The 23,360-nt window shown below is 36.9% G+C and overlaps 1 protein-coding gene across 2 annotated transcripts in view; it reads left to right on the top strand.

Annotated features, from left to right (window-relative positions):
• Positions 1-8,726: 8,726 nt before the first annotated feature.
• Positions 8,727-23,360, top strand: part of LOC124300277 (uncharacterized) — a 32,679-nt gene continuing 18,045 nt past the window's right edge. Inside the window, exons 1-3 of one of the 2 annotated variants that reach the window (XM_046754192.1) lie at positions 8,727-9,536; positions 9,760-9,874; positions 12,219-12,418. In XM_046754192.1, coding sequence (XP_046610148.1) covers positions 9,863-9,874; positions 12,219-12,418 — 212 coding nt within the window. In that variant the 5' untranslated portion in view covers positions 8,727-9,536; positions 9,760-9,862. Of the gene's footprint in view, positions 9,553-9,759; positions 9,875-12,218; positions 12,419-23,360 lie in introns of both variants that reach the window. The other variant, XM_046754191.1, reaches the window with a different exon arrangement.

Genomic DNA, 23,360 nt, shown 5'->3' with positions numbered 1-23,360 from the left:
ACTTTTTTAATTATTTATGAATTCGATTGACGTCAATTTCAACGACTGATAAAATTAAGGAGAATTCATTTCATTCGATGAATTCAAATTGTATGGAAATTCGACCTTATTCTTACAACAACATTCTAGAGTATTGTGTCTAGCCAAGGGTGACGTTAAAAACGCGCAGCTTCCGGAATCTCGAAGCACTTCTCGCTTCGTTGAACTTCACGGCTATCTCTGCCGAATTTCGTCGCCCTGAGTTTCCTTTCAGCTAAAGAGACACAGTCTTTTCCTCGACAATTATCTCCACCCTATACGCTGTACGTTCTTCGATTCTTCTTCTCCAATTGGCATCTTGCAGAGATAAAATGAATTTCTAGTAACATTTTCATAATTAACCGAAACATCTAGATTTGGGTAACAAAAATTAAGTCAATTTCATAGGTATTTAACGCTGCAGAAACCAAAAAATACAATATCGTCTATAAGTTTGCGATCACTTTTCAAATTTTCAATTGTCATAAAAAGTTAGATATCTCGGGCAAAAAAGGGTGCAAGTAAATGTTCCGGATCGTATTTGAAAGTAGAAAGAATCAGCTTCGTTACCTTTTTCGAAATTGTCCACAACCTGTTTAGGACACATTAGGTGATGTTAAACATGTCGTTCTTTTTTTTTTTTTCTTCGAGTTTTACAACTTTCTTAAAGAGCCGCTTCATTTCTTCGAAAGTAGCAATAAAGATTTTTTCTCAACAGAATTTCAAAAAGGGCGAGATTCTGTTTCGATTTCGTTTGTTACCGAATTTCTTGCGAATTTATCCCACTTTTTGTACATTAGTTCAGTTTTTGGAAAACCCATCGTAACTTAAAAACTATGGTATTTGAAATCAAATGTCAACTTGTTTTTTTTTGTTGTATAGAAATTTCTAAAAAAAATTCAACACGTTCAAAATATAACAACGCAACTTTTTTTCTTCTTGAGATTTGATTTTCAACCCCATAGGCTCGAATTACGATGGATTTTCGGAAAATTTGACTTCTGCACAAAAAGTTGAATAACCTTGCATTAAAAGATTGCAGAAATTTTTCGAAATACGGAATCAAAGCTGAAACTCACGCTTATCAAATTCCATCTAAGGAAAAATTTACCTACTATTCCCCAAAAAATTACACGCAATTTTATGAATGTAAGAAGATCACAAAAAACCATCTTCAACATCACCTAGTGTGTGCTAGAAAAATCGTAAAGAATGTTGCAAAAAAAGATAATGAAGCAGATTCGTTCTTCGTTCAAATGTGACTTTAATCATTTCTTTACGTAATTCTTTTTGTTTTGATTTTGACGAGATATCTAACTTTTTGTTCCGATCGAAAATTCGATAGGCGATACCGAATTTATGGACGGTACTGCAGGGATTTCGATTATTTAAACCATTATAACCGCTTGAGCAGTATAATTTTCTGGTAAGTAAAACGTAGATGTAATTTTTTCCCATTGCGGACAAGATAGTTGGTGAATTCTGAATTATTTTTTTCAATTCGCGAATTTTCGACTCCGATTTCGCGAAACTCGATTTCGACTTTGTACCCTAGTAATCGAGCCGAACGATGATTCGTTTGTTTTCAACGACTCCTTTCATCTTTCCTAGCGCATTGGGAAATCCTCAAGAGCCAGACGCACCGCACGCTGCACAGTCGGGAGGTTTTGCGTGTTTCGGAAGGGCTTCGCGATCTCTTTAGAATCGAGCCGACCGAAGTTGAAGAGGACTTTGAATAGGCCCACTTGTCGCGAAAAGGTGAATACACCCACACCTCCACCCCCACACCCCATGGAGTAAGGACAAAGTGCGTATAGTCGAAGGCTGTCGGCTGTCAGAGGCAGCGGACGCCGTCTTCTAGCTTGGCGTTCAAAGAATCCGCGCCAGGGTGAATTTTCGAAGGGCAGCCGCAGTTACGGACGTTATCAATGTTACGTGTCCTGCACAGCAGGCGAAAATCCATTAACGGCATTTCCGCAGACTGCGCCAATTCAAACATACGAAACCTCAACATCGACTTTCGCTGAGAAGACTTACGCATCGACCCTGTGTCGTTTCAATGGAACCGCGTGAGAGCGTGGCTGATATCGTTCTCTTGTGTTCCACGATTCTGAAAGCCTCAAGGATCAGGCTGATTGGCCTACAATCGACACTTTGCATTCGTAAAGGCTCCTTTAAGAGTACCAAAACAGAAAATACCGGAATCGTTGAACAAAAGATTGGGGTTCGATGCTTCGTTTCGGATCGCTTCAAAAACGTTGGAAGTCTAGTTGATACGCGATGGATATTTTATTCTTTGTGAATGTACTTGGGTACTCGTATTATTCGAAAGATTCTTCTCTGCAAATTCAGTGGAAGAACTTTTGGTATTGATTAGAATCAAACAATGACAGATTGAATTGACTACTGGATGAAAAATAAAATCTGTCCGAGAGACTATTTGGAAGACAGACTTTTGAATAACATCAGCCATTGTAGAATGAAATCAAACGATTCTACTTGATTTTGATTTATTGTGAATCGATTTGAAATTACGCACCGATATCTGAGCACTCGTTTAAAAAGATTTATGGAGCTTTCAGATAAGATAAATTAATAAGAACTTGATGTACGATTATCTAGAAAAAAGCTTAATGAGCAGTATTGATTACTTATCAAAACACTTTTTTTAAGACTGTTTTCTTTTCGTTACAATAAGCGTGATATTTTATTCGCACGGTGTACAGAAAGCCAATCGCAGGAAATGATTTTCTATGTAGAATTGTGAAAATCAATCGAATTCTCGTCCGTAATTTCGCTGAGAAAATACAATTTCTTTACTATTGTTTTCGTTCACATTATACTTGTTCGACTGCCACAGTAACGAACGAAAAGTTGGTTCAATAGTTGAATGATGAATGATGATAAAGAAAAAAAAAAAAATACAGCGAATGGATGAAAAAGAAATTCATGTATCCCTACAATTATTTTCAGATAGCTAAAGTCGCCATAAAAGAATAATTTGACTAATTTTCTTCTTTGTCCTTTATCAGGCTGCATTTAGAGCTCGAAACATGCTAAAGCTTGCAAGCAAAGCTCAGGGTGTAGCCCCAATTATTCATAAATGACCCTTGCAGTTGAGACGCGTTTAATAAATTCTTAGCATTTGCCTCTAATCTAACAGTTAAAAATTTCTCTAGATGCGGAATTGAACAGTGCGTTGAATTAAAAAAAAAATATACAAAAAGGTGAATTCAGTGCATCCGAGGGATGAAGAAACGTAAAAGAAAATCATTTTCCTCAAAATTCAAGATCGAAAGCTGTGCAGGTTGCAGTTGCGGAGAGAACAAAAAATCGGGAGAGAGCCGAGAAAGTAAAATCCGATCCGTTCGTTATTAAATGCAAAATTTCCTATGCACTTCTGGCCCTGTCTGCCTTTCAGCCAAGGCTCACGGGAGGGTCTGTCAAGTGACGTCATATTATTCAAATGTGCAGAAACGGGCTCGAGGCTAGGCAGGGAAGTACGAAGCTCCCCTTCGTGCTTGCAGATAAGACATTCGCGGCTTCCCTTCCAGGCACTCGATCCTCGACTCCGCTTTCGGATCGCAAAATTTATGCGGACCGGTCGGCGTTTATTGACTTCGCCATTTCCGAAACCATACTCCATAACGTTTCATCGCTGTCTAGCAAGGAAGCGGAAAAAATGGACGGGTTAAAACGCGGGGAAGAGACAGGAATTAGAAGGGGAATCCTTTCTCCTATTTCATCAATATCCACGATATGTTAATGCGCGGAGAGAACGTCTCGAGCTTTTCGTTCTTTCTAGGTTTTCCCGAGTATCATCTCGTGATTACTTTCCTCATGACTTATTCAAGACCCTCTGATTAAATCAGCAATCCACCTCTGAAAGGTAGGATTTCTTCATTTTTTTATTTTCTTCTTTTGCAATTTACCTTATTTTCTTGAAAGGGTTACGGTGAAATTTTTACAAACCTATCGTCGGCGATTCTGAATTCAACGATTCTAATACCTTGATCCTCGTCACTGTGACCGTAAAAAACCACTCAACAGGATCTTGTGATAAAAATGACGATGTTTTATCGATTCAAATAAGCGATTTCAAAATTGAAATCATTGAAAATTGTCAGTGTTTGAAATCAAGTGAAATCCTCTTACGTCACTTACAATTTTATAAGATTTTCAGATGCCAAGAAGTGCACAGATTTCACATACCGTGTAGAATCTTTCAAAATTTTGATGTTACATTATGCAACACTAAAACAATGATCGAAAACTGTACTTGCGGTAACTCTGGCAAAGTGTTTACAGTTCAATTGGATTACTTTCTGTGATACTTTGCTGTATAATACTCCAGTGTTCTCACACACCAAAAAATCATTGAAAAAAACCGTCAAATCATTGGAGTTTAAAAATGTTGAGACCTGATTCACGACTGCAAAAATTGGTCAGACGGCAACCAATTCTGATGAAAAACACCCAACATTCAATGATTAGTCAAGTTCTTTTGAAAACCGCGCCTCTCCGGTGAACGAGAGAAATATTTTTTGAGGGCGCAACTTGTGCCTCTTCAAAATATTACCCATAATGGAATACGCGGAGTGGATGGAGAGAGATGTGTTGGTTGAATGGAACCCGGGACAATGGGTACGTGTCAAATGTACCATGAATGCGGAGACATTCGCCCTATCAACACGCGGACAATGACCGCACTCGCATGTCTGTCCCGCATGCGTACATAAAAGCTTCCACGTCTGCATCGACGCGAATGGAGCTTACACCTAGTTGTGCTCTCCGCGCTTGCACGCGGGGTGTGAAGGCAACGACGTTTGTTCGTTCGCGAGAGAGTAACAGTCTGCAGAAATCTCCCTCGAATCATCGCAACCCGCAGCCCCGATCCACCACAGTATAGAATCCCATTATGTTCCGATGAATAGAGACCATCCCTGACCGCTTGTGGATGTATGTCCTAGGCGCATACGCGTATATATATCCACAGTTTGCGGTTACTCGACAACTCCGATGACATCTGGAAATTCACCCGCTCGGACATGCCGAGCTTTGATCAGAGGAAATTTTTATTTATATGATTGTTGAATATACTTAAACAGAACGCAAGAAGCCTCAATGCTGTTTCAAACTACGCGGGTCAACGCGCGATCTTCTCCGAGGCTCGGCAGATGGCGCGTCGATCGCGTAGCGATTGATCGATGCGCCGTTCTAATAGACGCAAACTTCACGACGCACTGTTCGATAATCTGATCCAATATGGCGACGATTTGATGACGTAAGATGTCCGGACACGCATTGTTTCTAAATGAAGCTTCTTCATTTTATTTCTATTTTCTCCAAGATTTCTGAATTGATTTATTTGCATAACCTAACTGTTATGTAGGTACACTTTGCTGAGGGGATTGTGTACGGATTTAAAGTTGATGAAATTCAGCGAAAAAGTAACAGATTTATTGTTTTAAGCTGCAATCATTCGATTAACGATCATTTTTATTGTATCATAAGTTATATTTTTATTTTTTGCGACAATCGAGAAATTTATTTCTTTTGGATAAAAAATGTGAAGAATAAGTTTTGCAGCTGTAATCTGCTGGAGGTCTCGTTGGCGTTACTACATTTTTTGTAATTTATGTTGTTACAGCGATAGATTGATGTTAAAGCCTTGTTTAGATAAAAAAAAAGTTGAGTAAATTAAACAAACGAATTGAATGGTGCGAATATGATAATACTAAATAGTTGCTTGTAACACGGTTTCCTGTAATTCTAAAAATACTTAAATTGTTATTTCACAGAATACCCATTTTGCTACAATTTTCTAGTAATTTTATCCAACAAATCAAATTTTTCTCACTAAAGTTCTATTTTTTCACATCAAAATCTATTGCCGATGAAAAAAAATCTCTCAAAATTTCTGTAATTCGGCAAACCTTGAAAAGTTTTCGTATACGGTGTGAAAACAATAAAAATCTGTGAATAAATAATCGTTTCTTTTTAACAATATCCTAAACACAAATATTAATATTAGAAATTATCTGTACGTATTTCAAGCACCGCGTAAGTACATAATAAACGATTTTAAAATGTCAAGATTAATATACACCGTGGTTTTTGATGAAAAAAAAAAAAAACAAAATTGCTGTTATAATTCCGTAACACAATTAGTACAGCCGGCCGAGCTGAATTAAAAATAAATCCATGGCGGAAGGAAGGGAAGAAAAAGCGACGCTGAAGTAACAATGCCCACCTAGAGGCTGCCTGGGATAATTATGTTACCGACGCGCAAGTCTTTTCACCTCGAATAGTAATTATCAGGTGTGTTTTCCAAGCTTCTGGCCCCTGCTGGCTCATTGTCTACGCCGCGAGGTGAGCCGTGAAACGCAAGAACCTTGTTTCACAAATATGTCTTTATGCATACTCACGCGTCTGTACCTGGCGAATTGCCATTCGTCGGTGGAGGAAACGTTGGAGCAAAAACCCGTGAATTAGTTATGAGCAAAAAATTACAAGACTGAACATTCTTGTTTTATGACCGAGTGAACAGAAATTACGATGCGCACAGCGACCGATTAAATCCCAAATTTTATTGTAGAAAATGAATCGATTTGCCCGAAAAATCCAAAAAACTCCATTTTTCCCGTTGTTCGAACAGGCAATCAACTCTTTTAAACTCACATTTCAGCTATTTAGTCACTCTTGAACAAATTCTCAAACACGTTTCCCATCTTCTGTGAAAACGTTGATGAGTTTTTATAATTTCTGAAATGTGAGTACACTGATGGAAATTAACACAATTGATGATTCGAGTCGTATTCGTTGATGCTGCTTCTTTCAATGTCACAAAATGTCTGGATTCGGCAGTACGGAACTTTGCTAAGATATTGTGAATGTATAATATGCGCATTATTTGTACTTTGAATTTCAGAGAATCATAACTAAAACACGTTTGAAATTTTTTCTTCAACCTTTACAGAAAACAGTTCGCAGCTAAAAAAAACGATTCAGAAAAATCATAGATGACGAGAGTCTGGAAATAGTGAATTTTGTAGGAATGGCCCGATTTATCGGTAGAATTTGAATGTAGTCGGTACATTGAATCCGAATAAATTGAATTTCCAATCATTGTATAAGTTTTCACGCTTCGGGATTTGCAGTCAAAATATAGGCTCCAACTTTTCAATTCGCCCGAGTTCGATGGGTGCCTGCAGGTAATTACGAATCGGATTTTATCCGGAATGCGATTATCATTCGGCTGTGAACCTCGCGAGCTAGTCTGAACGAGTATAAGTTAATTAGGTATAATTCAGAATAAAACGATCTGAGAATAATCGTAGAGTTAGAGAATATTTGAAAAGGATATTTTTTCAAAGACGTTTCAACTTGTCGTCGTCGTTCGTCGTCGGGTTATTCAAAATGAATTAGTATCAAGTTCTATGAAAGGTTCGTGTATGTAGGCATGCTCTGTGGCATACAGAAATCCTGTGGCTCAATGCAATATGTAGACGATGAAAAATTCTTTTCACATTCAACCATTGTATACGGAGAAAAAGAAATTGAGGGGAAGGAAAAAGACAGCTAGGAATGAAGAAAGAAAACACCGAGGTAACTGCCAAGCTGCTTATAGACCCTCTACGGAACTGTGACTAAAACAAAATTGCGTCAAAGCCGAACCACTCCGCATTCAACCGAGTTTTCACCGGGAGATAATGCGGTAATAATTTCTTTGGGACTTACAATTAGATAAGCAAGAGAGTAGAGCAAGGTATATGACTCTAAGATTGGCGACAATTCTATGTGTTTTTGCGATTTTATAATTTTAGTGAATAGCGAAATTGTGTAACACTTTACTGTTCTTAAATAATTTTTTTTCCACATTTTCCTGGTCTAACTACGTTGGTTGTGAGAAAAAATCAACTGTCAAACTTCAACGCATTGAACAGAAATATAATGGAATACTATACTCGGATGAATTTTATTAAAAATCTGGGTGGATGTAAGATAGTTCATCAAAATGGAAATCTTTCAATTTATCAATTCATATCCTAATCCAGCTGTCGGCCTGCGTTAATAAAGTTTGCTTACCATCCGTCGGTAACCTGTATGCCATTATCTTACGAGTCAGATGATCTATTAAAATGATCTACTAGATCGTTCACAAGAAAAAGTTACAAAATCAGGTTTACAATACATGATAACACTGGTGCACTTCATTAGATTTCATTTGATACTATTGTCTTAAGAAATACAAATGTTTTTGATCTGTATCGATTGATGGAAATAACTTACCGACCGCGTCTCGTGGAAAAAGGATGAAAATTATCGCCAATTTCGTGTACACCAACATTATTCGCGTCGTATTTTTGCGGTGATCGATTAATTAGTCTAATAAATTGGAGGTTGAATCGAAACAGCGGTTAATTGACTGGTAAATCATCAACTACGTACTTCGTTGATAACAGTTACCGACTGCTTACCGTACCGCCGAAGCTTAGCGTCGGATAAATCGATCGAAATAACTGACAATCGATCAAATTGTGGTAAGTTACCGTACGCAAATGGTACAATCGAAAAAGGATCGGTAAGGATCGACGGCCTCGCGACCGCGTACGATCATTACCTCGCTGAAAAAACGAGAAAAGAAGAAAGAGGAGATCGGAGGAGGAGTTGGTGGAAGGAGGGCCAAGCACGACGTTGAAAACTACTCAGACTGGGTCGGACCAGATTCCGAGTGAATTGTGCTCGGCGGTAAAGAATTCGTGCAGCCCGCGGTTAACGATCCGGTTACAATCGTCACGAAATAAAATGGCCCACGTGGTAGTCTTGGATCGTTGCGGTTCATCGGGTTCCGCATTTTTCGCAATTCGTCCGCGAAATCTGTACATCGATAGTTCGAGTTACTCTCCAAAAAAACAATCAGTAGCACATAAATTAAGCTAAATATTTGAATCGGAGAGGCAACGCGATGAGCTCGACTGTGAAAAAACAGGGACTGCAGAAATCTGCAGCACGGTGATAAACCGGGAGTAAAAAGGAAAAGGAAAAGGAAAATTGGTGAAAATTTTTTCATCGTTCTCGGCGTTCCGCTGGAGTGATTTTTTACCCGTGTACAGGTAGCGCGATCCTCTCGGTTGCAGAGGACGTGGCAACATCGGTGAGGAGAGTTTATCCTTTCGGTGAGAAACACACGTCGGTTCCCGGTCTCAGAAGTGGCCGCAGGTCGATCTCAGCATCGCGCGCGCAATGATTGTCTGACCTGGGTTTATCCGATTCCGGAAAGCGGTGATTTGTGGTCCGGTGAAAAGAGGAAGAGAACGGGGAAAAAATCGATAGATCGGATCCTGTCGTGCGATCGTTTGGATCAGCGAAGCTGTGAGCGGTGGGACGTCGAATTCCTGCGGAAGTGCGGGAGGATATAATATCGGTGAAAAACGTGTTTGTTTGACGGTACAGAACTAGCTAACCACCTCAGAGGGTGAGGATAGGTGATCCATCTTGGGACGAGGTTGAAGTTGGTAACGTTATTGTAACGTAACGTTGAGAAAAAAATCAATATCTTCTTACAGTAACAATAATTTTTAAGTAACTAGGATTACAAAATACAAGCTTGGTTTCCTTCATTACCGTTTAACGAGTTTCAAACAGTTCGAAAATTATGAAATAACGGTTTTTCCTCAAGCACGAATCGTTACGGATAACGTTACCAACTCCAACACGATGTCTTGTGCTCATTTATAGTGCTGTAATAAAGCGTGGTGGAAACAATATCTGGAGGATTAATTCCGGTATTCGATTCCTGATCTCGGAAGGATCTTTTCGGGATTCTTAACTCTTGGATACCATGGCCAGACGGGTTCGTCGACGTTTATTATTTTTTTTCGCATCTGACTTTGACGATTCGAGATGGACGAAGAGATACGCGTGATGCGATTATCTAACACGCCGTTCCTACTTGTGTGGATCATGTTGTGTGCAAATCTCGCACGCGACGCGTCTTCTATCATGACACGCGCGAATGTTTACAAGCCGGGATTTCATGCCGAAACGACAGATATCTTGCGAAAATTTTAGGACAATTTTAGAGACAAGTACAGTCTGGTAGAAAATTTTACGAAATGGAAATAAATCTGTGACACGAAGTTGGTTAAAAGTTGATCTTACAATTAGAATGGTCGATTTTTAAGGGTTTGAAGAAAATCGCGTTATTGAATAATTTTGCTCTTTTATTGATCGAAGACCGCTATTTTCCGATTCTGATGAATTATTACGTTAAATCGTATAAAAATTTTACGTTACACGAATTTTTGATTCAACGAATAGATCGAAAAGAAATTATAAATTCAGAGTTATATCTAATTAACTTATAATACCGTTATTAATCTTATTACAAAAATAACATTACACGTAATTTTAACTGGAAAAACTCTCTGATTCCAAAATTCTAAAAACCGAACGATGATATGTAAAAATTCTTCGCCTAATTTTCCGTTTACAAATCAAAATTTTTATATCTGTAGTGAAATTCATTGCAATTAAATTCAGTTTCGCATTTGACCGTTTATTTCTATTACACAAAACGACGGTTTTTACAATTCGATTTGTAGAAACAAATTTCTTTCTACTGAACCTGAAAGTGTTGAAACTATTTTGCGGTAGATTGTATAATTATTTCTGGCGTCATTTGTTCCCACCAAGTATCAATTCGTTGATCGAACCCAACAAAAAATGTTGCCTAATCACGTTTAACGGTTGTACTCATGCCTAGAATTGATCAAGTTCATTTGACTAGTTAGAATAGCATGTGCAATACGAACACAGTTTGTGACAACAAGAATAATATATCAACTTGACAAGTATAAAGATTGTTTGTTAAAAAAAAAAAAAAAAAGAAAAATTGTTTTCTTAGAGTAAATCAATGCTTCAATGAATTCCCAATCGACAAATTGTCGACGAAAATATTGAAATGAAATAATTTGCTAATCTCAGTCAGTTAAAATATTATAATCCATCGGGACGTTGGATGAAAAGCAATTTCACAATGAGTGACTATTTTATCAGGAAATAATGAAACGAATCACGTAGCACCTAATATCCGTTTGCTGGTATAAATACGAAATCTTCTCCCAGCAAATTGAATCGAGTTTGAATTGAATTCCGAATGAACAAAGTGAAAAAAACCTTGCAGGGCTTCACGCCGAGTTTTGCTTCTCGTTGTCCGTTCGTCGTTTGTAAAACAATTGACGTATGACGAATACGGTGGTTAAAAAACTGCAAAAAACCGAACCAATTAAAAGAGGATCAGCTGCATCAGAGATCGCCTCTTGAGCTTGGTTGATGCAGCACCGGCATCAACGGCAAGCTGTGCACCGGACACTGATTAAATATTAATTACTCAATTAGCACTGATTGTGTTTTGATTGCGTTCGTTTTTAGTTCGACGTCACCGCAATTATACCCCCTTCACCCTTGACAAGCGACACTTTTCCCGGAATTTCTGTCACGGCAACGGCCATTGTCATCGCTCAAACCGTCCCTTCTATATTATTTCCCGAAGTATTTACGATTTCAAAACGTTTTTCCTTGTCACTCGGAATTTGATAGGAAACAGTTGAAATCCGTTCGGATTTTTTTATTAATGCAATACGAACTCAGACGTGAATTATGTAATAAAATAATTTTACTGCTTTTGTGGTTAAAATTGTGATATTTTTGTAAAACCTTTTCGAAAAATCGACGGGAATTTCTCATAATTGAAACTTGTGCCTTGAATTATATCTTCTGCACTTCTTCGGCTTGAAATTGAAACGCAGTATGATTATTTTTTTGCAAAGACCGAAAGCTGCTTCTTCGTATTTGCTTCTGCATAATATCTTGTACAATTTAGATAGATACTAAATATCTCCAAGTCAAAGTAACGGCTGATTAAAATTTTTGTTTCAACGGAATGAAAACCGAGAAAAATGAGTTGACAATTTCAACTCACCACAAAAGCATTTCGTAACGTTTGTCTCGGCAACTTGACCTGGAAGAAACAAACAATAAAAACACAAATCAGTCTGTTAGGACGACTAATTGTTTTCACGTGCAATGGTCATAAAATCAATGGAGATAAAATTGGAAAAGTGAAAAATCTGGAACGGAAGAACGAGGCTACTGTTTCCGTCGTGATTGCCTGATAATTTAGCGATCGTTTTCAGAGAATGGCGGGCAGGTCCGCAGTCGGAGGATCGGCTGCGGGGGCGGCTGGAGTGCCAGGAGAAGCAGGACTCGCGGGAGTTCCTCGACTACTTGAAGATTTGGCTAGATTATCGGAGGACACGGAATCCGCCGACATAGTATTTTTACTCGGCAGGGAGGAAACCCCGATCTACGCCCACAAGATTATCCTCCAGTCTAGGTGAGTCCGAGCAGAATTTGATAATCGCAAAAGTGTAAGTGTGAAAAAGAAGTCGAGAGAACGGTTGAAATAATTTTTATCACAAGTTTTGTCATTGTCGAATAGAGGTGTGGATTTATATATATATATATAATAATATATATATAATATGACGGGAAGGGGTTGAAATTCCGAATTTCAAAAGTTCCGGAAGAGCCAGATTTCAAATTTTGCGGTGGCGAAAGTTGAAGTAAAGAAATTAAACTTGGATGAAATATCAAAGTTTCGAACGGTCCGAAACCCGACCCTCAAAGTTCCGAAAGTGCAAAAATGAGAATATTTAAAAATCTGGAATAACTAAATTCCGAATGATCGAAGATTTTTGGTTCTGCGAATTTCCGGCTTGGTGAAATTTCACCACTTTGGTCTTTCTCTGTTTTGGATATTTTATATTTTTACGTTCGGAATCGTGGTCACTCTGATTTTTGGTTTTTCTGATTTTTTACACCCACTTGTTGAGTAAACTACGCTGTGTGAGTATATTTTAATATTCGGAATTTTACTCTATCGAAACTTTATTTTTTGTAATTTTGTTTTGTCGGAACTTTACTTCTTGGAACCTTGTTCTATCGGAACTTGAATTTTCGGAATCTTGCATTTCGGAACTTTGAGCCGTCGGATTTCCGACCATTCAAAACTCTGTTGTTTCCTAAAAGTTTGATTTCTTTTCTTCAAGTTTCACCACCAAATAATACGGAATTCGGTGCTTTCGGAAATTTTTGAATTGGGAACTTCAACTCCGCTCCAATATGGCAAAGGTAATGTTTCGATAACTCAGTTGAAAATACGTAGTCTGAACAAAAATTTGCGCTATCAATTAGTGAGACTACATTTATTTGATTTGATGAAATGTTTCTTTTGCTGTATTTGATCGTCATACTTTACAAATTAATACAACCAATTTTTTAATTTTTCAACTCGACGCATTTCCATTTTTGAGGATATATCATCGGCACATAAAGAGATCAAAGACTTTTTCAGACAATTGACACGTACTTATATATTTGAGAGAACCGCCAAAGATTACTTAACTAGATATGCTATAATCAGAAGAACTTTGCCCTCGACGCACAAAAATGGTGGGGGGGGGATAAGTTCAAAATTCTACGTTTTCAAACAACAAATATTTCTCCTTCTATTGAATAAAAAGATATTCATACACACAGAGAAAGGATTTTTCGGATCTACAAAATACAGAGAACGGAAAGTTTTTTCGATTCAAAGAACCGTTATTTTATCCAGCAAAAAAGTATTCAGAACAACAACTTGTGTTACTAAATGAACAAAAATTAATGTGAATCAACAAAACATTTTTTTTCAACATACTTAATCCTCACATTCGTTATATTCGCCAAGTTTTCAAGATACTCGAAAATCCACGTGGCAATTTCCTAATATTTACAAAAAAAAAAGCGTGGAAAAGTTGCATTTTCTTATCGGTCTAAATTGACGCAATCTTTTTTGGAAACAAGAAAAATTGACCGATCCACAACGTAACGATGGATTGTTAGCGATGTGGCGCAGCATTACGGAATTGAAGTGGGTACAGCACGGTGATAAATGTTACACTCTACACCGACGACGTTACGCCGGTGAATCCGTCAGACGATCCGTAGTAGATTCCCTCGAGTGCACACCGTGTTATACGACATCACGTACAGTCGGTGGCGGGGGAATGGCGGTGGTGATTAATTATTAAAAACAATTTGGATTAAAATTTATCGACTCAGCTGCAGCCTGCTGCAACAGCCCGAATGGTGCAGGTGCGGGCAATGAGGGATGATCCTCTCTGGGGTTGAAGAACGCTCATTGATATCCGTTGCAAGTGTTGATAGTATAGCGAAACTCCAACGACTGCGTGGTCCGTCGTCTGCTAAGATTTAACGCGCATGCGCTGCGACGCTAGAAAGCGGCCGTTTGTCAGGGCAGCCAACTGTCTCTAGCCTCAAATTTTTTTAGAGTTGTTGGTCCTGAGCGCTACTGCCAACTGACAAATTTCGACGTTTTTGAGGTTATGTTTACGACGGTTGGTTACCACGGCAAACAGCCGCTCGGTGATTGTGACGCCTGCGCGTCGATTTTGAGCAGATGACGGAACGTGCGGTCGTAAGGAATTCACGATGTATGTTTGTGAAAAGGGACGTGAAATCGGAACGTTGCACTGAGAAAAATTTCATTTTTTATAGTAACTAGGAAAATTCAGTAAAACAGGTATCGTTGAAAAAATTGTTTGAATATTCTTAGTATTACGAAAAACGAGGCACGCGTAACCATTTTGCGCTGTTGTCAATCCTTTTTTGGTTATTGCAACGCAAAATCAGTTGCAAGAAAATCTAGTAACAGTGATCGTGATGAGAAAGAATAGTAACGGATACTAGAGTTTCCGGCAACAGCTAGAAAACTAATTTTCATTTTATACCTAGAACTATATTTTTCGATTGTGGTAAAAAATGAAAATAGTCAAGGACTGAGCGGTAATCGGAACTAAAAATGTCTCTCAGTGTGATAAACGGTGGTTGAAAACGATTATTAGCGACTCAAAAAACGCGCGAAATTAAACGTACGTGCGATTAATTCCTGCAGTCAGTACCTATTTGACTTGATTTATTCGAAAAATACGAATTTGATTCCCATCACGAAACTGTTACGCAATTCAATTAACGTAAAGAAACCAGATTTTCCGTACTGCATAAAAATTTTCACATCAGTTACATGTGTGGAAAAAAATTCTTCAAACTTGTCTTCTCTTATTTTTGTATTTGTAAAAGATTTGTGAAAAATTCTGATATTGTTTTTTACTCAAATCGGTATGAAAACAACGAGCGTCAAGTAAATATCCAAATACGTAAGCTGTTTGATTTTTTTCTAGAGAAAGCATCCTGCGCTTTGATTACGGATTGAACAGTCACCAAAATTTGAAAAGTCAGCAAAAAAATGAAGATGATTGAAATTATTCCACGTACTCGTATCGTTCCCCCTGACGTTGCTTGTGCCGTTTTCGTCAGTCGTGAGAGACAAAAATTGTATACATACCTTTTCGAAACTTGGTTACATGAATGAATCCCGAATCCCAGGGGTTTTCGAAGCGCTCCAACTTTTTTCGGAAATTTTATCCCTCTGGCTTTGAAAGTTTTCGATTTATGCCGGTACTCGGCTCGGTATTCGAAACGGGAATCGATTCTTCCCAAAGAAAGTAACCGTGTAGTCTTGTGCTCACTTATTGATGGACTGGATTCTACAAGTCGAGGTTATAGATCAAACGATTTATTGAGGCGAGTCACTCTCGGCGGTTGGTATATTTTTATCCGCATGAAAATATAACTGATCAATGGAGCCGCGGTGTCGATGTTTCGCTGAATTTAGCGCAGACATTTTACCTCATCGCTTCATTTTTCATCACTATACATTGTCAAAATTTACTATTTTCTCATCAATTTATAAAAATTGTCTGAAGAAATTATCAAGAATTCGATCAATTTTCTACGACTGTACTTTCAGGGTTCACTGTAAAAAATAAAATTTTCCAGTTATAAAATTTCAACAATTTACTCTGAAGCTCCTAACTTTCGGAAAGTGGAAAAAATTTGCCACTTGAAGAAAAAATGAAGGTATCGATGAAAAAAAAAACGTCGACAAAATATTGATCGACAGAATACTTCATTGGGTATTTTACGATTTTTAACTTGTGTGAAAAAATGTTGCGTTTCGTTCAAAATTTCTATTTTTGATTCTCATAAAACATATTCGACACTATCTACGACATAAGTTTCGAAATAATTTTGTTACCTCGAAAAATTCACCTAACGTTTTGAAGTTTGTAACAAATTTTTGATGAAAATATCAAACTATACCGACTGCAACGATTATTAGAAAAAAAAAATATCAATTTTACGACAATTTGATTGAACGAATACAGAAAAAAAAATCTACCATCTAAATTTAACCTCTAATTTACGTCGAGTACAGGCAAAACATTTTCCATTTCTTCTGTAGAATTGGATCTTTTGAAAGTAAGTGAACAGAAAAAGTTTTGAAAAAATCACGTGTATTTGTGAGTTTTACACCTCTCCAAAGAAATTCCGAGATAATAAAGAGGTCGATAAAAAAAAAAGAGATTCCAAAAATGTGGAAAGAAAAATAAAAACGCGGCAGCGTTGTAAAAGAATTAAATCCGATCCCCGGTAAAGTACTTATTATAACTGGTAATAACTACAAGCGAGCGTTTAAAGCTTTGGCAGGATTTTAATTGGGACGAGATTCTTCGGATGAAAGGAAGCAATTATAGGTGCGTAGATATTATACAATATTCCCCCGAAAAATCGGCACTTTGAACCAGCCGTCTAACAATAAGCATTCGGAACCCTCGACGTGTATTTGAAAGCGCCGAGTGTCGAATCCCCTCGAAAAACCGGAACAATTCGTTTTTGATTTTGCGTGTATGAGGTAATTATTGTTCGGATTGGTATATTTATTAACGCATACACGCGACGCGAGCGAAGCCGCGGGAATGAAAGCACGGCAATTACCGCGAGCAATTATAAAACAGTGCCCGTCTCTGTTTGACATTTACGCATGACGATGGGTGCGGATTTTCTCGCTATCATCTCGCATCTCGTTGTAGTAGGTTATTCAATTCGACGAATTAAATCCCATTCACTCGTTGAACCCGTTGACGGGACTTGAACCGCATTACTCGATTCGAGCTTTTTTATTTACCGTAACAGTGTTCCTTCATTTTACTCACGTGAAATTTCGCAAAATTTAAAAACGATCCGGGAAACTGCAGGATGAGAAAGAAAAAAGAAAAGAAAAAAAAAATTACCGAGTCTGCGGCCAGATTTTGCTAATTATAATTTTTGTTTCTTTTAAACACTTTTCTTTCGTCCCATCCATTTGTCGAGATCCCAGAGAAACAAAAAAAAATGCCTGAACTTTTTTTGTTTGATTCGATAACGGAAATGTCTTTAAAATTTTGTTTTCACAATTTCATAAGAAAAATTTCTATCTTCCATTAAAATTTCGAGTAATATTTTTCATTCTGTTTTTCTGTTTCGGCAGCTGTTCGGTAGAAAAAAAAAAATTTTTTTTTAAACAAGAAATGATATTTTAAAAAAACTTTAATGGTTCGGAGAATTTTCAACAAAATTTGATCAATAATCAAAATTTCAAATTCAAACTCACGATATTTTCTCTGTAAAATATATATTCATTTCAAATATATTTCAAAATCGATTCAAAGTGAATAAAGTTTATTTTGAATCGTTTGGTATAATCGCTGAATTATTTGCGATGGTTTTTTTACCTTCCAGTGCGCGATTCCTTTGCCAACAGTATTCGGGAATAAAATAAAAGCGGAATAACGGTACGGCGGTTTTGTGAAATTAAAACAAATGTAAATTATTCCACCCTCAAACTCGATAAAGCGAAACTTTGAAATGACTCGAAGCGAGCAGTTTGGGTGGCGGAAACTTCGAGGAGCAAGATACAGCGATATTCGCCGGTATCTGTGAGGGTGGATTTCGCGCCCCTTCGAATCGAGCGTCGGACCGTCGACGTTAAAAGCTATCAGGGTGACAATAAGTCAATCAGTCCTCCTCCCCACCCCCCACCCCCTTCTCACTCTCTCTCTCCCTCTCTCTCTCTCGCCTCTAGAAGTCGTTTCGTTTCAGATTTCGCATCGTGTTTCGAAAGATCGGTTCTCTGCGGTTGACAGACGAGAGGGTGGCTGTATTGTGAGGCGTTATAACATCGTCGCAAAGAGCGTCATGCCGTAGAACGCTTTCCCGATGTACACTGAAAGATTTAGGGAGGAATAACGGACCCCGATTTTTTCCACTCGACGATGTACAACCGTTATGTTGTTGTTTTCGTTGTTGCGTCGGATTTACTTCACGGACTTTTTTAAGGGGTGAGGAAATTTGGCGGATTTCAACCCCGACGAAAAGATAGAGACAAAGAAAAGACGCGATGTGCAAGGAGAGAAATACGAAATTTTTAAAGCGTTAGGAAGAAAGGGTTGAAATATTTTTTTGATTAAAGTACTTTCGGGAATAATTGTATATGTATGTATCGACTCGTTGAATTAAAAAATGGCTTGTTAAAAAAGTTATAAGTTTTTGGAATTTACGAACACTGCGACGATTTGCGTTGAAAGGATTCGTACAGGAGAAAATTTACCAATTATAAGAAAAGTGAGTCTGGTGAATCAGAATTAAGGGTGAAATATATTCGGATTCCATTAGATGAAGAAAATCAAGAAACTCTGTTTCAAAATTGTCGAAAGCTGCGCTTTTTTAAATAAGATTTTTTTTTTCAAATTGTTTTTATTTTATTATTACTGACCAATATATTCAGGAGTAGAAAGCACTTAAAAGAATTATAAATTTCAATCAGAACATTTCACCTTCTAACAATTTTGAAAAAATGCTTCTCTATTTTCTACTTTTACGCAGATTGTAATTTTTCATGATTATTATGTTCTTATTAATAATTGTTATTTATTTACCAATCTTGGGGCTTTGACACTCCCTTTGTTCTGGGCATACACGGTTTTCGAATATTTACTGAACCTAATTATTTTTTTTTCGCATACGGGAGTATACCTACAGAAGAATGTAAAGAATGTTCTTTGATCTCATCTAGGAATATGTTGGACAGGATAAATATTTGCCATCGAAGTTGTGTTTTATTTTTCGTTCTTTCTTTCCGTTCCCGATAAATTAAGGATCTGAAGAGGTTCTTTTTATCTTCTTGGCGCGAATGCGTCAACCAATTAAATAGAACAAAAATACTTTCTGTATCCACCACGGATTACAAATATTTTATAAATTGCACGAATACTTTGTAATTGCGTCACTGAAAAAATAACTGTCCAGGGGTAAATTTTTAGAGTAATGAAAGAACAAACCATGATTTTAAATATTTTTTTACTATCAAATTTTTGAATATCGTGTACATAATCCGCATTTTATTGTAACCTGCATTCAAAATTTGAACATCTGTACAAATCAACCGCTGTTTTGAAATCTAGTATTGATTGTGAGATACAGAGAAGCTCGGATTTAAATCTTGAAAACTCGTATCTTTCTAATCGTCAAGTCTTTGATATAATTACAAAAGCAACTACAATAAAAATCGCGAAGATTATACCGCAAAATCAGTAAACTCGGAAAAATTCAGGATAATTTAATTCTTCGAATGACAACACAGGTTCGAAACTTATATGTATAATATAAGTGATGTGAAGCGAGTTGAAAAAATTCAATTCGTGACTGGGTTTCATTCCATTTCGTTTGGTCATTTACTTGTATAAATGAGAAACATTATTTGGAACGAAGTTATAATCTCTATGAAAAGAATAGTTCAATTTTAATATGATGGAATTACATTATATTTTTTTTTTTTTATTACAATAAAAGAAGTATTTTAACTTTAAACATGTAAAAGAACGGTACCTTATGATATTTTTATCCAAAAATTTTGCGAATTCAGCCGCTGGGAATTGGTTTTTGAAGAAACAAGTATTTATCTGAAATAAAAAAAACAATATAATTTTCGTTGATAGGTGAGTATAGTTCGTGATTGAACAAAGGATTTTTTTTCCTGTGTCACAACTTATTTTACCGAAAATCATACCGTTCTGCATACAACACTACCGAATAATCAAATTTCAATTTTTTCAAAAATCCTTCGTTCATTCACGAGCTATACTCACCTACCGCCAAAAAATATTTGTTCATTTGATTTCAGATAAAGTTATCACGAGCTGTCCCGTCCACCTCGAGAATACTTGAACTATTCAAAATTTTCGATTGAAAATTTCACAAAATATTGTTCAAATATCGTTCTTTTTCATGTTTAAAGTTTGACTAATTGTAAAATAACTCATTAATCATATTAAAAAAGAACTTATATAAAAAATGTTTTTTTTTTTTTGCCATTTAAAAGCCATGTAACACCTTAAAAAAAATTACAAATTCTCAGGGCTGTAATGAGATACATCGGAGGCGGCCCAATTTCGATTTTCAGTTTGAACGAGACGCAAAACCGCTCAGCGTTTGCGTTTCGCTCTTTCGATCCAGGTGTGCGAATAAATAAATACATGCACGCGGCATCGGCGTCGTCGGGGGTGAAAAGTTAAAGTCTTCAAAGTCTCGTTCTCGGGGGTCGTTAGTATTATGTCGGCGTTTGCCCGAGGCGGCAGAGAGCGTCATTCAACCCCATCGCGGAAAGCTCGCAGCGAGTGACAAAGGTGGAGAAAAAAAGCTCCCCTAGAAACTCGGTTTCGCCACACGCCCCTGGCACCGATCCTCTTTTCTCTTCCGCCGCTGTGGCGCCAGCAGCATATATATATATATTTACACCCTTAGACCCGGTAATTTTTCGGTTTTCTTTGATTTCTCGCCGAGTTCTCCGGGTGATTAGAGCCGAGGCGTCGCAAATTATGAGAAAACAATAAAAATTTCATTTGTTATGGTAAGGAGAAAAATTCGGTAAAACAAGTATCGTTAAAAAAACTGTTCGAATATTGTTGGAATTACGAAAAACGAGCTACGCCTAACCATTTTGCGCTATTGTCGATACTTTTTTGGTAATTGCAACGCAAAATCAGTTTCTGAGGTTTACTCTACTTTTTTAGTCAAACGAGGCTTTAACGTCAATTTATTCTTGCACAAGCAATAAATTTTCGCAACACTTGCAAGAAAATCTAGTAACAGTGATCGTGATGAGTAAGAATAGTAACGGATACTAGACTTTTTGGTAACAGCTAGAAAACTAATTTTCATTTTCTACCTAGAACTATATTTTTCGATTGTGGTAAAAAATGAAAATAGTCAAGGACTGAGCGGTAACCGGAAATAAAAATTTCTCTCAGTGCAGGGTACTTTTTTTCATTTTCCGAATGTTCATCGTCCCACCTCAAAAATTGACCTAGCCTTATCACAGTTTATTTACAACTTCAAATGATCTTTGTTGCTTCCTATGACTGATATTGCAATATAGAAGTAACAAGTTTCTGCGAAAATCATAGAATTTTTATGGTTTTTTTCGATTTTGTATCCGCCATATTGAATCCGCGATCTTGGATTTAAAAATGATCCAATACTGATTTCTGATTCGTGATCAGCGAGCGAAAAATACCCGGTTATGAAAATTCAGATCAAAATATTGAGTAGAAAAATGTGTCAATGAAAGGGTTAAATATGCACCATGCGTATTTTTTATTTCACCTTGAAGAAAGCAAGCTTTTATTTCTTAAATTTAATTTTTCACGTCTTTGGATTTTTTCTTCACGCCAGCATCGCTGGTTTTTCGTTTCTTCATTAATACCGAAGCCTGCAGCTTGCTGCGAAACTGCACCGGTACACTTATTAATGCAGTCGTTAAATTTGACCCGTGAACGTCATTATTGGAAATTCTTGATTGCAAGATAGGGTTCAAATTACAAGAAAAGGAAAAAAAGAAAAGCAAACCAAGAGAAAGAAAGGTCGACGGAAAAGGCTTGACAAGAATCGGAGGTTGAGAAAAAAATGAAATAAAAACGAATGAAATGCGGTTTTACTCGTACGATTTTAATGATTTCACGTTAAGTGCGTTATGTGCATAGTACGCGTGTTAGATTCGATTTATAATCGATGTATTGCGAAATTCAATGACCGAAATGTAAAGGGTGAGAAATTTTATTCCAAAACATTTACGTTTTTACTACATTCGTCAGTTTTTCTCACATTTTAAAGCAAATTCTCAAATATTTGAATAAAAGAGTGACAAAAAATGAGTTTGCCTCAGATCGTTATAAGGTATGATAAAGAAATTATTTTTTGATTTTCCTTTTGCAGTAGAAATTTCAATTTCATTTATCAGTATTTTCAAACGCAACCCTATTCATAATTAAATTATACCGACGAACTTGAATCTTCCGTCATGTGGAAGAATATTATATTTTCACGCTAAAAACGAACCTCATATATCTCACAATCAGTGAAAAGTAATGTGATAAAAATTATTCAAGCGAAATTGAAACGGGTAAGGAAATTTCCCTTAAGTGTGATTATTATCGTTAAATATTCGGTCATTACCAAAAATTCTCTATTATGTGAAGCAAAAATAAAATCAGTTTTTAAACAATTAACGTACGTAAAAAAGCACAAGTTTCATTGGAATGATTTGAAAAACGAGGCGAATTAAGTAGTAAATAACTCTAATTGAATAAAAAAATTTCCGGATACATCCGTTGAATGTAATAATAAAAAATAGGTACATGTATGTACTGAGAAAAATTTTTATTTCCGGTTACCGGTCAGTCCTCGACTATTTTCATTTTTTAATACAATCGAAAAATATAGTTCTAGGTAGAAAATGAAAATTAGTTTTCTAGCTGTTACCAAAAAGTCTAGCATCCGTTACTATTCTTTCTCGTTACGATCACTGTTGTTATATTTTCTTGCAACTGTTGCGAAAATTTAACGCTTGTGCAACGATAAATTGACATTAAAGCCTTATTCAACTAAAAGAGTAGAGTTAACCTCGGAAACTGATTTTGCGTTGCAATTACCAAAAAAGTATCGACAATAGCAAAAAAATTCCAACAATATTCGAACAGTTTTTTTAACGATACCTGTTTTATTTATTTCTTGCAGTTACTATCCCAAATGAAATTTTTCTCAGTGCGTATTTTCCAGTAATACGAGTAACGACATTGTCGCGGTTTTGAAACTTGATCGAGTCATTTGAGCGGAGATCGGAAGAGTTTGTTTCGACGGATATGCACGTATGTACGGAACGATCGCGTCGCCGCAGACAGGTTGAAATGCGGTCACCGCTGGATATGCGCTACCCCTTCAATTTCACCCTTTAACCCGCGCCGATGAGTAATTTTCTACCTCTCCAAATGCGGTTTCCA

Source organism: Neodiprion virginianus, chromosome 3, assembly GCF_021901495.1.
Source record: "Neodiprion virginianus isolate iyNeoVirg1 chromosome 3, iyNeoVirg1.1, whole genome shotgun sequence".
NCBI lineage: Eukaryota > Metazoa > Arthropoda > Insecta > Hymenoptera > Diprionidae > Neodiprion > Neodiprion virginianus.
The sequence above is the reverse complement of the archived record's forward strand: the minus strand, read 5'-3'. Positions and strand labels throughout refer to the sequence as shown.